Genomic DNA, 18,748 nt, shown 5'->3' with positions numbered 1-18,748 from the left:
TAACTCTGCTGTGTCTTGCTCTTCATTTAAGGCATAACTCAATCCGAAGACAGCTCAACCTGTCGAACCCGGACTTTAATATCCAGCAGCTTCAGAGGCAGGAGCAGCTGACTGGGATTGGTAGAATTAAACCAGAGTTATACAAACAGAGGTCACTGGACAACGACGATGGGCGGAGGAGTAACAGCAAAGCCTGCGGGAAACTGAACTTCATTTTAAAATATGACTGCGACTTGGAACAGCTCATCGTGAAGATCCACAAAGCCGTCAATCTGCCTGCCAAGGACTTCTCTGGGACTTCAGATCCTTATGTCAAGATCTACTTGCTTCCTGACCGGAAAACAAAACACCAGACTAAAGTTCACAGGAAGACCCTGAACCCTGTATTTGATGAGGTGTTTTTATTTCCTGTTCACTACAATGACCTTGAAGCTCGGAAGCTTCACTTCTCTGTGTATGACTTTGACAGGTTCTCTCGCCATGACCTGATTGGTCAGGTGGTGGTGGACCACTTCTTCGACTTGGCCGACTTCCCCAGGGAGTGCATCCTTTGGAAGGATATCGAGTATGTCACCAACGTGAGTCTAGCCTTCTTCCATTGGGCTGGGGGAGTGGCTTCTTCTTTTCCACAGAAACAGACTGCTTACATGTGTTATTTGGGAACAAACGCTAAAACTCACATTGATGTCCTTCTATTCCTTAGGAACTCTCCCTATCTTTGGAGGGGTGGGCTCTTAATAGCATTAAATTTGATACATACAAGAATAATTTGCTAAAACTATTAAGAAATACCTTTTTTTTTTTGCTTTTCTTCTATCATAGCTGCTCACAACATTTTCTTGAGAGCTGTTTCAGGTTTGTACTAACTGGGTCATGCATCCTGTTCACTGTATTCTACAGCTGAAAGTCCATTGCCTGATTGACAACACCAAGTGCTTGTGTGGCTTCTCCTATTGACTCAAAAGTACTTCCAGGATCAAATTCTCATTTTAACCTTGAGCTTGGGAGTAGTTGACGAGAGTTAGCATCAGAATTCCAAATGCAAAAGTCATAAATTAAAATTGTAAGGAAGTCAGACTGAAAAAAAATGGAAAGACTGATCTAGAGAAGGTCAAATCTTATGTCAGACTTAGGAGAAGAAGCAGGGATCTGCTATACACTTCAAACAGGATCCCATGGGATGTGTGTACTCCACTTACAGCCTTGTTACTCCCTACCTAAACTACAGACTGAGGAAAATTGGACTTTCTTGTAGGGGGGTGCGGGGGGGTGTGGTACTTTAAAGCTGTGTATTTCTCCTGATTAGATTCCCTGAGGTGACTCTTGGCATCCAAAGGGACCAAGTGTCACTAGATTTATCCAACTCAGGCACTGATCCAACTTGGGATTGAGCCTTGAGTGAGCCAAAGACTGTCTCTGCTCAAGAAGAGGACCCCTAGATTTCTGTTCAAGAAGAGGACGCCCAGATCTCTACCCTACAACCAGATAACCCCATAGTCATGACACTCTTCAGCCTCTGACACATTAATGACCTAGGGACTTCCCCATCCATTATTCACTCTCTCCGAGTACCCTAAGTCATTGTGCCAGCTTTGTCATGGTATCTAGGTAGGGAAAGTGTGGCCAAGGTCGTGATGGCCTTCTTCTTCACATCTGGAAGGAAGAGAAGCTGTAGAGAATAGCAGTAGCTAAAACTGAAATGATTTGTAATATTGGGGGGGGGGGGAAGAACAGAGCTCTTCATCTTGAAAAACTGTAACATTTGAAAACCCAAAATGGATACTGGGAACAGCAACGATTATCTTTATATTTCAGTTGCCAAAATCGGGAGGCAACTGAGGAGGCCTAAACAAACAAAATAGATAGGCTGCTTATAGTAAGATATGAGTGTCCCCAAATCAGCTCCCCTGCCCCCATGTGGGGCACTTACCAGATCTATGTGAGTGTAGAAGCCTCAGCCATGATGATGAGCTCTGACAAAGTCTGGTCCCAGGGCCAGGTAGGAAAGCATTGTTCACACTGTCCAGCCAGACTGTAATGTTCTGGCAAGCAGAGTCGTAAACTAGATGGAGAAGTTTCAGGAAGGTCAGTGGGGATCCTTTGGAGTTGCCATCTAGGAGTTTTATGAAGAAAGCATCAGCATATACACAGAGGCTGGCCATAGTCCAGATGAGGCAGGTCCCTTGTGGAAAGGTCTCTTCACGAAGGGTCCTGTGGGGCAGGAAAAGAGTGGTGGTCTACAGAGACCTTCAGCTCTGAGGTAAGTCTTCCAGAACTAAGTTTCTGGATCGATGCTGGGAAATCCTGGATTGCAGAGGAGTTAAGAAGAATGTACAGTTCTTCAAGAAGCATTTCCCCAGGCTTTCAGCTAGCCACAGGAGGGGCTTGGGTGCTAGGAGTGGAATTACAGACTGGTTCATAATCTGTCTCATAATTCTTAATGTGTCCAGAAACAGCACAGAGGTCTGAGGTACGCTAAGGTTCTGCTTTTATATGCAGAAGCACGAAATACCATGTGTATAATATATACCAGAGGAACAATGAATGGATATTTAAATGAGCAGGTGTGACCCCACCAGCTGAAGAAGACAGCACAATAGTACTTTCACCCTCGGCGGTCTGCTCCTACTGTCCCCTTCACTACCCTGAGCTTACTCACTTTGTGACAGCGTATTGAAGTTTGTTCCTGCTGTCCATGGCCCCACTTTGAGTTGTCGTTCCACACTCAAAGTTAATTATAACATGTAACAATGGAGATGAGTGCAGTGGACGCGCTTTCCGTGTTTTCATTGTATACAACAACCTGTTGTTCAGAATATAACAGGTTAGCATTCTCTCTGGAAGGATTTTACCCATTGATTTTTTGTTTTAATGGGTAAATGTGTTTCACTTGCATGTATGCTTGTGTCTGGTACCTATGGAGGGCAGAACTGGAGTAACAGGTAGTTGAGGGCCTCCATATGGGTGCTGGGGACTGAACCACAGAGTCATCATTTTAGCCTGTTACCACTGTTACATTGATGACATTCATGTTATTAGTTTGTTTGTGATTCTGAATAGCATAACAGAGAATACTTTCATGTCCACCCATAGATTAACAGGTACCACAGTCTTTGATACAGATGTTCAACATTTCCATGTGGTCATAAGGCCATTTCCACAGTGGCTTCTCAGACAGATCCCCTGCTGGTGAGATATGACTATCCTGAGTTCTGCACCGAGTTTCTCACCAGCTCTACATCTCCTAATGCTGGTTATTGTGGATGTGTGTCTATGAGAAATATCCATCCGTAAGACTGCTTTCTTCTTGGCTGCTGAGGTAGCCATCTTTTTATGTTTATTTATCATTCTAGCTTCCTTTCTTACATGCAGTGCTGTCAGCATGTTCTTCTGCTGTTTGTTTTTCCCCATGTTGATGTAGTTTCTCTTTACAGTCTGTATAGAAGTTTATGTTAGATGCATTATAATTGGCTGTCAGCTTATGTCAGTGTGTGTACTAGCTCTGCGGTGACTTACTATTGCAGTGCCTTATTTATTTCTGTGTGGAGGGGTATGTACATGTGCCAAGTGTAGAGGTCAGAGGACCACTTTAGGGAGTTGATTCTAACTTTGCACCTTACTGTCTTTTGTTTTTGCTATTATGCTTCATATTCTAGGCTAGCCTGCCCTTAAGCTACTGGGTAATTCTATACCTGTTTCCCATCTCACTGTAGGAGTCTGATGCATGCCACCATCCAGCTTCTGGAGTGCAACTCAGGTCTTCAGGCTCATCCCTTTACCCACTGGGCTACCTGCCTAGACCTAATGGTGGCCCTTTACCCACTGAGTTACCTGTGTAGGCTTAATGGTGATTTTTGATAATTCTTATGCCTATTGTCATAAAATGTATCACTGTTTTCTATTGTAAAGTAACATGCTTGTGTCGTAATTAAGAATCTTAGTATGTTGTGAATATATTTCTCCTTTGTTTTCTATAAAAAAAAATCTTAAAGTTTATGTGTTTGAGATAGGGTCTCATTATGTAGCCCTGGGTGACCTTGAACTTACTATTTAGAGTGGATCAGGGTAGCTTCAAACTTATGATATTCCTGCTTCTGCCTCCTGAGTGCTTTCTGATTTCAGGAGGAAGATGCTATGCAAGGCAAAAGTTTTAAAGTTTTGACATATATACATATACATTTATTTATTTATTTATTTATTTATTTATTTATTTATTTTAAAGACAGGGTTTCTCTGTTTAGCCCTGACTGTCCTGAAATTTGCTCTGTAGACCAGACTGGTCTCAAATTCAGAGATCCTCCTGCTTCTGACACACACACATATGCATAAGCATATGCATATGTATATTTGTATACATATACATATAAACTCATACATACATATTCACATATACATATGTGTATGTATAAAATATAAATTTTGTTTTCCTAGAATGGATTTCTTTTTTATCATGTAACCCAGAATCATCTTAAGTTGGTCGATCTGGCCCCCATTTCAAGATCCCACAGTTTGACTGGCTTAGCAGACATTGACTTCTCTCAGCTCTCAAGCCTGGTCTTGGCAAATTTCACTTCTGCTGGGGCTCCTCCCTGCCTTCCCTGTGTTTTCATATGGTGAAGAGAGCCTGAGCTCTAACCTTGTAAGAAGAACACTACTTCTACATGGGGCCCCACTCTCATAACTTCATCTAAATCCAAACACAGTTCAAACGATCCACCCAGTCTGCCATTACACTCGAGGATTAGACTCTAGTTCACCTTATGACGCATCCACATTTATTTTTTAAGTAGAGAAGGGATTGTCTGGAGCATTTTTCCAGTACTGTGCAGTGTGGTGCATGCTCTGACATCTGTGGGTTTCCACGGAGGAAGAATCTGCTCCTGGATTCCTTTCCATCTAAAGTTCTACTTGACTGCATCTTCTAATTGCTGGGCTTGCCTTATTCCAGAATCTAGAAAAGCAGGCCTTGTCTTCTCTTAGTTTAGTTTTAGATGATAACATGATTTTTTCACATAATTTTTAGAGCTCCGTTATCAAATAAAAATTATTTCTTTTCGGATCTTAAACTATCAATATTTTATAATAAAATAGTTCTTTTAATTATAATATTTTTCCCTCTAATTTTCAATAAATGCATTTGTACAGCACTGACATTGCATTATGTGTTATGTCCTAGAGGGGTTGGGTAGAGCATTGGCCTAGCATGAGCAAAGGGCCTGGTTGGGGCGGGTGTATAAGGTCTGTGGGACAGTCTGAGGAAAGTTTACCCCTTTCTAGTCATAGTGTTCTCTCCAGATAGAGAGATAGAGAGATAGATAGGTAATCTTTATTTAAAGTCTTGCCTTCAGGCTTTGTGGTTTTTCTACATAAAGACCTTGCCAGACTTTGCTAGATTTGTCTTTAGTTACCCAATTTTGTTACCTTAAACGGTAACTTCTAAAATAGCATTTCTGACTATTGCAGGCATATAACTGAAATTTTGTATTTCTTGTAAAATCCCTAATCCTTATAGGTGCTTCTGCATTTTCTTTGTAAATAATCAGTCATGTAGGAATGATGATGGCCTTGTTGCTTTCTGGTCCGTGCCTTTTTATTTCTTGGTCCTTTTTTTGACTTTGTTGTTGTCTAACGTACAAACTAGGATACCCAGGAGGGTTTGAAACGATAAATAAGGGATAAACACAGGCATCTTTGACTTGTTCCATATTTTACATAGACCGTCTTTATACTCTTGCAGAGTATAGTTTTTCCTAGAGGTTTTAGTGGGTACCTTCATATTGAGGTTGCATCCCTCTACCAAGTATGCTGTCTCACACCATCATTTCCAGTGCTCAGGAAACTGAAGCAAGAGAATCACAACTTGGGCTGCATCGTGAAACCCTGTCTCAAATAAAGTCTCTCTCTGTTCCTACAGGACTGACCTCAGGACTATTAGGAATGGTTGTCCCTCTCTGAAATGATGTGACTTTAAGAGGCTTCTTTAATCTACTATTATGGTCACTCATGTTGATCAGTTTTCTAATCTTCATTCAGTCTGATGTTCCTAGATTAATCCAGCCGTGCTGTGATGTGTTGCCTTTTCTGACTGCTGCTGAGTTCAGTTTGCTGGTGTGTTCTGCCTTGATGCCTGTGAGTGATACATGGAGTGCTGCTTGTGTGCAGTTCATGTTTGCTCTGGAAGCAAGGGAGTTTGTACTTCATCGATTCTGTTGGAGGACTATTTTGGACCTTCTATTCATTCCTGCTTGTGCCCCTGGAGACCTTGAGGTTTATCTATCTCTTTCCATGATGTAGACTCCCTTAGCGTCTGGTTTCTCCTGAGATCCTCACAACAAAGAAGTCAGGAGCATGAAACTGGGCTGTCTGGTTCTTGGAATATCCATAGATACTGAAGCCAAACCCATAGCTCCCAAATGTGGCTTTGTTTTGAGATTGATTTTTAAAGGTTATTTTTCTGGGAATAAAAATTTAGGTGAATAAAATTCTCTGTTTGATTTTGGTAATGTGAAGCAATAATTCCATTGTTTCCTTCCTTTTAAAGTCAATATTTATTCTGACATTTATTACTTTGCATGTCAATTTTCCTTCTTTTATTGACCTCTAGAGCTTCCTTTCCTCCTTAGTGTTCTATATTTTAATTATGACATTGCTAATTAGGCATTTCTTTTTTTTTGATATTTTCTTTATTTACATTTCAAATGTTATCCCCTTTCCTTGTTTCCCCTCCAACCCCACCTCCCCCTGTTCACCAACCCACCCACTCCCCCTTCCTGGCCCTGGCATTCTCCTACACTGGGGCATAGAGCCTTCACAGGACCAAGGGCGTCTCCTCCCATTGATGCCTGACTAGGCCATCCTCTGCTACATATGCAGCTGGAGCCAAGAGTCCTACCATGTTTATTCTTTGGTTGGTGGTTTAGTCCCTGGGATCTCTGGGGGTACTGGTTAGTTCATATTGTTGTTCCTCCTATGGGGCTGCAAACTCCCTCAGCTCCTTAGGTCCTTTCTCTAGCTCCTTCATTAGGGACCCTATGCTCAGTCCAATGGATGGCTGTGAGCATCCACTTCTGTATTTGTCAGGCACTGGCAGAGAACCTTTCAGGAGAGAGCTTTATCAGGCTCCTGTCAGCAAGCACTTGTTGGCATCAATAGTGTCTGGGTTTGGTGATTGTATATGGGATGGATCCCCAGGTGGGGCAGTTTCTGGATGGCCTTTCCTTCAGTCTCTACTCCACACTTTGTCTCTGTAACTCCTTCCATGGGTGTTTTGTTCCCCCTTCTAAGAAGGATTGAAGTATCCACACTTTGGTCTTCCTTCTTGAGTTTCATGTGTTTTGCAAATTGTATCTTGGGTATTCCGAGCTTCTGGGCTAATATCCACTTATCAGTGAGTGCATATCATGTGTGTTCTTTTGTGATTGGGTTATCTCACTCAGGACGATATCCTCCAGATCCACCCATTTGCCTAAGAATTTTGTAAATTCATTGTTTTTAATAGCTGCACAGTACTCCGTTGTGTAAATGTTCCACATTTTTTGTATCCATTTGTCTGTTGAGGGACATCTGGGTTCTTTCCAGCTTCTGGCTATTATAAATAAGGCTGTTATGAACATAGTGGAGCATGTGCCCTTATTACATGTTGGAGCATCTTCTGGGTATATGCTCAGGAGTAGTATTTATCCTGGTCAGAATACAGTTCTGAATCTGAGCATCTTTTCTCGAATCAGTTCTGGAAAATTATTAGCTATTTTTTTCTTTCCATTACCTAATATTTTCATATTAGGCTAATTTATTTGATCATCCCTTCCCCCCTCAAGATTCTTTCCATTTCTTTCATACATATATATGGATACTCATATGTAGATATTTATGCATATGTATGTATGTATTTATGTATGTATTTCACCATTCCATATGCAGTTGCTTTTATATTCTGTTCCTCATAGCTCTGATTGTAATCTGGGAAGATCTGGTTCTTTTTCTTGGCATTTTCATTGACTAACAACTCAAAGGATCATACTGCCTATTTTATTTGTGAGTATAGGTTTATCTGGCTTGAAACTTTATGGAAATTTCAGTGTGTGTATTGCTCCAACCATGATTCAAAATTATGTCCATAAGATGCCTATATATACTGCCAACATGGAACAGTTTAAATTCTGAGCTTTAGAGTTTTGGGTTATTGGTGGTTTGTATTTTTCTCCTTTTTTCTAGGGCAAGTACAAGATAGGATGAAACCCACTACATACGTGTTTCATTAATCTTTTAAGAATGTGACCTTCAGGCTTTGGGAATCTAGCTTTAGAAAGGACTGTTTCACAGTCCTGTGGATACCAGGAGTTAACACTAGAGTCCATTCCCTTCCTTCTGCCCCAGCTCCAGGGCTTACTCACCTCTGTGGATTCATGGTTATTGCTCCTATCACTGAAAAATTCTATTTCTGCCTCATTAGCTCTGCTGTGCACTTAGAAGGATTTTGTAACCAAGTGTTACTTCTACCTGGAGGAGTTTCTGTGAATACTTGCCTTAATGTTAATGTTGGAAACTGCTGTACTGCTTGAAGCATGTTTAAATTTGGTTTTTTGTTTTTTTACTTATACTAACTGAATATGTAACATAATACATTATTATGTTTGCTATGTCATCTAATTAAACTTTACAAGTCCCACAATCTAAATTCTTCATTTGACAGATGAGCCTTAGATGGAGTCCCCATTAAGAGGTTCAGTCAGGGATTCACAGCTAGATAGCAGCTGGATGCGAATCAGGGTTACTTTGCAGCAGTTGCTCTGTCTAGGTCACATCGTGGAATATGTTTCTTTGCCTGTCCATCCCCTTTGCCTGCTTGCTCCTACCAAGCAATTAGACCCCATTTTAAAGATCAGCTTTCTGAGTCCGGGATTGAGGAAAGTCTTTCTGATCTTTGCTTTCTACCTCTACCATTACATGTGCTGTTTTCTTCTGTGCATTTCATCATTTGCCTTTCTTCCCTGATTGACTATGCTGTTAAGTGCAAAAGCCAAGTTCAACTTGTTCTTGATGGTACACCTCCCCCCAAGATAGTGCCTAAAAGTAAGATATTTAAGTTTACTTTTATGGTAGGATCTCTCTGCGTAGATCAGGCTAGTCCAGCATTGGCAATGTCCCTGGCTCAGACTCCTGAGTATTGGGATTAAAGGTATATGCCACATGGTAATTCAAGACCATCTTTTGTGTTATTAAGATAGGGAGTAAAATGGAGTTCCTTGTGAAGGACTTGTTTGGTGAGGCTCTAGGGATGCTGGACTTTAGGATGTGTAGTGAGTGAACCCATGAACTAATTAATCCCTGTTAAGTTATTAATTCTTCAGGAGAGATTGTGAATTTAATAAATATTCACATTAAAATAAAGCTTAATCTTCATGCTTTCCTGGGGAGGAATAAAATTGAAATTATTGAGTACAAAAATGATGATAGGTTTTGCTCTTATCCGTGGAAATCCAGATCAGTAATAATTAAAAGGACCTTGGTGGGGATTTTTCTCAAGGGGGGCGGTTTAGAGGGAGAGGGAGATGGTTTTGTGTGTGTGTGTGTGTGTGTGTGTGTGTGTGTGTGTGTATGTGTGTGTGTGTGTGTCCTGGTGAGAAGTTAGCATTTCCGGAAAGCTTGAGTTTGGTGCTTAGTAGGAACACTGACTACCAGGCTCATACCCTTGACATTGACTTCTGGATCCCTAGTAAATCAGCCTAAAGTACTCCAGAAATCACTTTGATAGTCTGCTTCCTAGCTGGTGGTTCAGAGGTTCTCTGTGGTCATCTCAGTCTCTTCCTGGGAGAGGATGTCACAGTTCTCACATGATGGGTGATCCCGTTTCTGCCAGTAGGGATAGGTAGCAGTTCAGAAAGTGGCATGGCATAACATAGGCTGTTACTTTAAAAAAAATATTTAAAGCCCATGTTTTCATTACATTTTACTTACCTAGCCATTCCCAGCAATTTATAGTGGCCAGGTTTGGAAAGAGCAGCAGGATGGAACTCTTGAAACAAAGGGGACAATGTTCCAAGCCTCTTACACTAAGACTTCTGGGAGCTTTCATCACAGCGTGATTGTTAGGACAACACAAAGCCTATAACTTTTAGATCAGTGTTTCCCAACCTGTGAGTTAAGGTCCCTTTGGGCTTGAACAACCCTTTCACAGGGGTCAGATATCAGATACTTAAGTTACAATTCATAGCAGCAGCAAAATTAGAGTTATGATGTAGCAACAAAATAATGTTCTGGTCAGTGGTCATCACAACATGAGGAACTGTAGTAAAGGGTTGCAGCATTAGGAAGGTTGAGAACCACTATTGTAGATGGAGTCTGTAAGGCAGGCAACAGTGTGTGTGCTGCATGCATAAGCTTTTAAAATACAAACAAGCACACACTGGTTACTTCACAACTTAGCTGAATAGATAGGACATTATCCTTCTTTTTTTACAGCATTCTGTATGTTCCTTGACTGTCCCTCAGATCTTTCCTGGAGATAATCAATATACTGAAGTTCAGAGTTATGGTTCCTTCGTTTTAAAAATTATTTATCATATAACAACAGGTTGCCCAGCTTTGACTATTCTTTAAGTTTATTTCAGTGAAATAACATTTGCTATATTATTTCCTAAATTATGTTAAACATTCTGCTATTAGAATATTTGGCGCTCTAGTTAGTAACCGTAGTCTTTTGGACTTGATTGAGTTTATCTGTTGTTTAGGGGTTGTGTTTCTTCTATGAGACAGTGTTCCTTTTCTCACACTGTCTTTGTTCTGACTGTGGAACTGATGATGACATTGAGCGCCTGTTCTCTGTCTCAGCCCTCCCCTCACCCCGTGTTGGGCTTGCAGGCATGAGCCTCATGCCCAGCTTTGCTTTGCTTTGCTTTGCTTTGCTTTGCTTTGCTTTGCTTTGCTTTGCTTTTTCCTGAAAAGATAATTTATTTTATTATTTTTTATTAGGTATTTTCCTCATTTACATTTCCAATGCTATCCCAAAAATCTCCCATGCCCCTCCCCCCAACTCCCCTACCCACCCATTCCCACTTTTTGGCCCTGGGGTTCCCCTGTACTGGGGCATATAAAGTTTGTAAGTCCAATGGGCCTCTCTTTCCAGTGATGGCCGACTAGGCCATCTTTTGATACATATGCAGCTAGAGTCAAGAGCTCTGGGGTACTGGTTACCCATAATGTTGTTCTACCTATAGGGTTGCAGATCCCTTTAGCTCCTTGGGTATTTTCTCTAGCTCCTCCATTGGGGGCCCTGTGATCCATCCAATAGCTGACTGTGAGCATCCACTTATGTGTTTGCTAGGCCCCGGCATAGTCTCACTAGAGACAGCTATATCAGGGTCCTATCAGCAAAATCTTGCTAGTGTATGCACAGCTTTTATTTTCTATAGTGATATTTTAGCATCTGTTGTACAACACACCATAATTCATGCATTTGAATTACTAAGCTTTTTCTACTTCAGAAATTATTGCCATCATAATCCTTGTATATATCTACCACTAAGTAAGAACAAGGATTTGTCCAGTGTATGTACCTAGGAATGGTCAAAGACAATTCTTAAGTGGTATGCCAGCTTACAGTAGCACCTGCAGGATCTGGCGTACTTCATGCTGAATTCTTCCACTAGTCAGTATTGCTACACACTGTGTCTAATAATTTGATCACAGTTGCATTTTATGCATTGACAATTGTAGCGTGTATGGATAAGGAACATTTTGTTAGTGTGTGTGTGTGTGTGTGTGTGTGTGTGTGTCTGTCTGTCTGTCTGTCTGTCTACATGCACAGGTCAAAGCCCATATGTATGATGGGGAACAGATGTCCACATCTGAAGAATTGTACCGTCATCTACATTATCTTTTCTAAGACAGGGCCCAGGGTTTCTCTGTGAACCAGGCACTCACTGACTAGACCTTTTGGAGACTGAGCTCCCAGGATCTGCCAGTCCTGGCCCTTCCCTAGTTGTTAGGATCACAGACATGTGTGACCACTCTCAGCTTTTACATGAGTGATAGAGATCCAAACTTGGGTCCTGATGCTGGCTTAGCGAACACTGTGCTCCCCAAGATGCCTCCCCATCCCCAGTCTTGTTAGTCCTTTCCTTCCTGAGTCTTTTGAAGTCTCCTGTCACTCTGTCCTTATTACTTGTGTCATTGTATTTTCTAGGACCAGTTCCTAATCTTAAAAGAAATGCTTTGAAGTATTTCACCGTTAGGTGACACATCGAATTTAGACTGTTTGAAAACCTGAATGGATGTTGAATTTTATTATATGATTTTTCTGAATCTATTGTATTAAGCCTACAAATCACATCTTTTATCTTTTAATGTCTTAAGAGAGTGTTCTCTAGTTTTGTTGAAATTTTTTTCCTGATTTATTGTTCTTTATAAACAGATACACATGAGTGTGTGTGCAAATGTGTTTTTCTTTTTTTCTTAAATTTTTTAGTATTTAAGTGCATTTTATACACCAAACATAATAATATTGAGTATTTTGAGAATCAAATAATACATAAAAAATTGCTCAACTTTTATATTCATATCCTTATCCTAAAAATATCATTAATGAATATGTAATACTATCCATAATTGAGAATCCTATATCTAATATTGAATACTAAATTGTTTTGAAACATACAAAATATTCTTTGGTAGTTAAGCATAGTAAAAGAACATAAAATATTAAAGATGAATCATTAGGAAATATATTCAGCTGGGCAGTGGTGGCACATGCCTTTAGTCCCAGCACTCGGGAGGCAGAGGCAGGCAGATTTCTGAGCTCAAGGCCAGCCTAGTCTACAGAGTGAGTTCCAGGACAGCCAGGGCTACACAGAGAAACCCTGTCTCCAAAAAAAAAAAAAAAAAGAAAGAAATATATTCAAAAGTCCTTATATGATACCATCTGATATAGAGTATTTAAAATGCATTATATATCTGTCTACATTGTCTCACAATCAGTTTACTTAAAAAAATATTATCAGTGTTTCTAGGAGAGAAATTATTTTATCAGTAAGTATATTTTAAAATAGCAAAAACTCTTTGAAGTTAAACATTAAGAAAGTGCTAATTTCAAGCACAGTAAGAAAAATTATCAATATCTCCATGATGTTTGTAGAACATGATTTTGATATTTTCAACTGTTAATATTCAACAAGCAGAATAATTGTTTTAAGACATATTTCATTGTTATGTCTCCCTATTCATTTCTGATTTTATTAATTTGGATACTGTCTCTGTGCTCTCTGGTTAGTCTGACAAAGGTTTATCTATCTTGTTGATTTTCTCAAAGAATCAGCTCCTGGTTTTGTTGATTCTTTGTATTGTTCTTTTTGTTTCTATTTGGTTGATTTCAGCCCAAAGTTTGATTATTTCCTGCTGTTTACTCTTCTTGGGTGTATTTGCTTCTTTTTGTTCTAGAGCTTTAAGGTGTGCTGTCAAACAGTGTAAACTCTCTTCAGTTTCTTTTTGGAGGCACTTTTAGAGCTATGAGTTTTCCTCTTACCACTGATTTCATTGTGTCCCATAAGTTTTGATATGAAGTGTCCTCATTTTCTTTAAATTCTAAAAAGCCTTTAGTTTCTTTCTTTATGTCTTTCTTGACCAAGTTATCATTGAGTAGAGAGTTGTTCAGCTTCCAAGTATATGTGTGATTTCTGTTGTTTTTGTTGGTATTTAAGACCAACCTTAGTCTGTGGTGATCTGATAGGATGCATGGGATTATATCTGTTGAGGTCTGTTTTGCGTCAGTTTTGGAGAAGGTACCATGAGGTGCTGAAAGGAAGGTTGCTTTAGGATAAAATTATCTATAAATATCTGTTAGATCCATTTGGTTCATAACTTCCATTAGTTTCACTGTTTCTCTGTTTAGTTTATGTCTCCATGATTTGTCCATTGCTGAGAGTGGGGTGTTGAAGTCTCCCACTATTATTGTGTGAGATTCAATGTGTGCTTTGAGCTTTAGTAAAGTTTCTTTTATGAATGTGGGTCCCCTTGCATTTGGAGTATAGATGTTCAGAATTGAGAGTTCTTCTTGTTGATTTTTCCTTTGATGAGTATGAAGTGTCCATCCTTATCTTTTTTGATGACTTTTGGTTGAAAGTCGATTTTATACATTATTAAAGTGGCTACTCCAGCTTGTTTCTTGGGACCATTTGCTTGGAGAATTGATTTCCAGGCCTTTACTCTGAGGTAGTGTTTGTCTTTGACCCTGAGGTGTGTTTCCTGTATGCAGCAAAATGCTGGGTCCTGTTTACGTATCCAGTCTGTTAGTCTATGTCTTTTGGGGGGAATTGAGTTCATTGACATTAAGAGATACTAAGGAAAATTGATTCTTGCTTCCTGTTATTTTTGTTGTTAGAGGTGGAATCATGTTTGTGTGGTTATCTTCTTTTGGGTTTGTTGAGAGATTTCTTCCTTTTTCTAGGGGTAGTTTCCCTCCTTGTGTTGGTGTTTTCCATCTATTATGCTTTGTAGGGATGGATTTGTAGAAACATATTGTATAAATTTGGTTTTGTTGTGGAATATCTTCGTTTTTCCACCTATGGTAATTAGGAGTTTTGTTGGGTATAGTAGCCTGGGCTGGCAATTATGTTCTCTTAGGGTCTGTGTAACATCTGCCCCAGGATCTTTAGCTTTCTCATAGTCTCTGGTGAGAAGTCTGGTGTAATTCTGATAGGTCTATCTTTATATGTTACTTGACCTTTTCCCCTTACTGCTTTTAATATTCTTTCTTTGTTTTGTACATTTGGTGCTTTGATTATTATGTGAGGTGAGGAATTTCTTTTCTGGTCCAGTCTATTGGGAGTTCTGTAGGCTTCTTGTATGTTCATGGGCATCTCTTTCTTTAGGTTGGGGAAGTTTTCTTCTATCATTTTGTTGATGATATTTACTGGTCCTTTTAAGTTGGGAATCTTTGCTCTCTTCTATACCTATTATCCTTAGGTTTGGTCTTCTCATTGTGTCCTGGATTTCCTGGATGTTTTGGGTTAGGAGGTTTTTGCTTTTTTCATTTTCTTTGACTGTTGTGTCAATGTTTTCTATGGTATCTTCTGCACCTGAAATTCTTTCTTCTATCTCTTGTATTCTGTTGATGATGTTTGTATCTATGACTCCTGAACTCTTTCCTAGGTTTTCTAGCTCCAGGGTTGTTTCCTTTTGTGATTTCCTTATTGTTTCTATTTCCATTTTTAGATATTGGATGGTTTTGTTCATTTCCTTCACCTCTTTGATTGTGTTTTCCTATAGTTCTTTAAGGGATTTTTGTGTTTCCTCTTTAAGGGCTTCTAGCTGTTTACCTGTGTTCTCCTATATTTCTTTATGGGAATTTATTCATGCCCTTTTTAAAGTCCTCTATCACCATCATGAGAAGTGATTTTAGATCCAAATCTTGCGTTTTCAGTGTGATGGTATGTCCAGGACTTGCTCTGTTGGGAGAATTGGGTTCTGGTGATGCCAAGTAATCTTGGTTTATGTTGCTTATGTTCTTAAGCTTGCTTCCCTCCATCTGATTATGTCTAGTGCTACCTGCCCTCACTATATCTGACTTGCAAACATGTTTTTCTGTTAATCGGTTTCACAATGTTCAGATTTTTGCAACTAGACTCATGAATGAAACCAGCCTGTGATTTTATTTTCTCAATCACTGTTCAACTAGTTGTCTAATTTGGTTTTAATATTTGATCCTATAGAATGAGTTATAAAGCCAGGCATTGTTGCACAACCCTGTTATTCCCATTGCTAGGGAAGCTTAGGCAGTCAGCCTGAGCCACATAGAGCATGTCTTCAAAAATTAAACCATTCAAGTTAGAGATCCTTGTATCTTTTCCTCTTCTCTTGAGGATTTTGTATAATAGTAAATCATGTTTTCCCACAGTGTTTAGTAGAATGTGGCCTGTAGTGTTCTGGGTCCGATGAGGGAAGTCATCTATCTACATTGATGGCTAGAAGACCAACTCTACTTTCTCGTTTTTTCCTAATGTGATGATGGTGGTTTAGACTTGTTTGAGAATTTGTTTCATCTGTTTTAAATGTATGGACTGGAGTTCTTCACAGTCCTGCTGTGTTCTGTAGTAACACCTTTCCTCCTTCTAAGGCCATTCGTCTTTTTCTTGATTGGACCCCTAGACCGTTGTGGTCAGCATGTCAGACTCTTCTGGACACCAACTATTTTATTCTACTTTATTTTTGTCTTCCAATTTTTTTTTAGCCAATTTTTCCATTGTCAGCTAGGCATTTTCATCTTTAGTAACTTTGAGTCTTCCACTATTAAAAATGTACATTTGATAAGTAGGACTTAGCATTGGGAAAATGGCCAATTTCTTCCTTCTTACATATTTTTAACTTTCTGGTGCCCTTGAAATAGCCTGTTATATCAACTAAGGAGATGCATTTAAGCCTTTACATTCTCTCTGCAGTACTAACTATAGCACAAGTCCAGAAATCGTGATACTTTGTGTTTTCATCTTTCTAATGTCTACCGTGACTTGTGTGTTACTTTTAAACGTTCTGTGCTTGGGTTTCAGTGGGTTATTATAACAGTGTGCATGTGCTCAGAGGACATGGTTTGCTTCACAGATAGGTGACTATCTTGTGAAATTTGGTGCATGTTCTTTTACAGGTTGGATTTTACAAAGATGCTGGATACATTTAAGAAGCTCAACACCTTACTTCCTCATACTGACTGACATTTCTGTCAGTCTCACATACCAATTATTGGTAAAATATGGTTTGAAATTTTCTTCTGTATTAGTGGATTTTCAGTTCCTTCTTGGTAGTTCTATCAGCTTTTGCTTCATAAACATTTAAAATTATAATAGTAGCACCTTTTTAATTGTGGCCATTTGGACTGTGTGTGAGCATGTCTGTGTGTGTGTATCTGTGTACACATGCACATGCAAATGTAGAGGTCAGAGGTTATTGTGGACTGTATTCCTGTTTTCCTCCCCCTTACTTTTTTACTTTATTCACTATTATTGTGTTTGTAGCACAGGAGGGGTGGTATATACATGTCATAGCTCACTTGCAGAAGTCAAAGGACAACTTTTTGGGAGTTAGTTTCAGGAGTTACACTCAGGTCATCAGGCTCAGGCTTGTGCAACAACTAATTTTTGTACCCATTAGGCCATCTCACTGACATCTGCCTTGTTCTTAGACAGGTCTCTCACTGGTAAGGAGTTTACCAGTTGGCTACCCCGGCTGGCCACTTCTCCCCCAGCCCCTGCCCCAGGATCATCCTGTCTCATCTCTACTTCCCAATGTTGGAGTGCCAAGTGTCCACTACCATCCTTAGCTTTTTATGTGGATGCTGGGGTGCTGAACTCAGCCCTCATGCTTCCACGAGCAAGCACTTTACCCACAATGCTCAGCTCACTGAAGCTTTCAACATTATTTTGTGTCTTTCAGAAATATTTTCCCCTCAAGTACACTTTGGTATTCATAGAGACAGTTTTTTGCTTATCTTTATCTTGTATTTTTCCCTGTACATGTACATTCCTAGTACCCCTATATTTGAAAGCTAAACTTAATTAAGTTGAATTAAGAAGAATTCCATTCTGAATCCACTGATACCTTTGTCTTTGCCTTCTCCATTGGGGTAAATGCTCTTTAAAGCAAATCCTGTGACTTAGCACAGTACATTTTTGTGTGGATGAATGAAACAGAAAATGAAAGTTGTACCAGTATACTCAGTGTATCATAAGTTGGGTTCCTTGGAAGCAGAGGCCAAGATGGATATTGTGAGGGGCTAGGCTCTTAGTATCCAGTGATGGCTTCCAGCTCTCTGGGGCTCAGGAGTACCTCGAATTTCTGAACTTTTATTCACCTCTTGAGTACTGGAATTACAGATGTATGCCATCATGCCTGGGTTTTGCAGTGCTGGAGAGTATCCCAGGATTTTGTGCATGCAAGGCAAGCACTCCACAAACTGATCTGTATCTCCCACGTTGACAGTTATTCTTGTACTAGGGATTTTTGTTTGAGTGGCTACTCTTGGTGAAACCAGTAAAAGTGAACAGAAATCAGAAAGGTTAGGACAGAGAACTGGGGAAGGTGGATGATGAGCGAGCTGAGTCTAGGAGAACTGAAACATGAAGCAGAAGTATCCCTGTCTGAGGCCAGGGGGATACATAGCACCTCAAAGGGGAGAGGGTATAACTTGCCAGTCATTTTAAAGATGGTTCCCATGAGCTAAGAGGAATTCTCACAAGATCAAGGCAGCATGTGCTCCAAGCATATACCAGCAATGGCATCTGAGGAATATGCAAAACAGCATTGTCAAGATATAAATTAGGCACAGTGGTAGCATGGACAGAAAGATGGGCGAGGGACACGGGCAGGACTGTGTTTCACATCACCTCTGAAATGGAGTGCAATGATGGAGATGCTGAGCAGAGAGCTTCTTACCCCTCCCCCCATCCCACCTCCTACCCTACACTTTTCTAGGCCAGTCGGGTTGCCCTGGGCTGAGAATCAAAATGGGAGTTGCACAGTGGGTTGGCTACTCCTGAGACAGAGGCAGGAAGCAGGAGTGGGTTCCGCAAAGCTTCCCTCCCACAGTTCCACTGTAGCATGGCTGAGGACATGGGCCGAGTGGAAAAACTTTAGATCCTGCAACAACTCAAGGAGAACTTAATAGATTTGTCAAGGACAGCAATTTCATCTCTGAAGAAAGGTGACTCTGGTCAGGTAGAACATACCCCTGGGATGAGCTTTAATGATCTTCTACCTTTGGAAG

The 18,748-nt window shown here is 40.1% G+C and overlaps 1 protein-coding gene across 3 annotated transcripts in view; it reads left to right on the top strand.

Moving 5' to 3' along the window:
- The window catches only part of Syt9 (synaptotagmin 9), a 170,485-nt gene that overhangs the window by 64,445 nt on the left and 87,292 nt on the right, over window positions 1–18,748 (top strand). For all 3 annotated transcript variants that reach the window (XM_021167917.2, XM_085841429.1, XM_085841428.1), the window contains exon 3: window positions 32–578. In XM_021167917.2, the coding sequence (XP_021023576.1) occupies window positions 32–578 (547 nt within the window). The remainder of the gene's footprint in view (window positions 1–31; window positions 579–18,748) is intronic.

This window comes from Mus caroli, unplaced genomic scaffold, assembly GCF_978045245.1.
Source record: "Mus caroli unplaced genomic scaffold, Mus_caroli_1 scaffold_8, whole genome shotgun sequence".
Lineage (NCBI taxonomy): Eukaryota > Metazoa > Chordata > Mammalia > Rodentia > Muridae > Mus > Mus caroli.
Note: the sequence above shows the minus strand (reverse complement) of the source record. Positions and strands in the feature narration are given on the sequence as shown.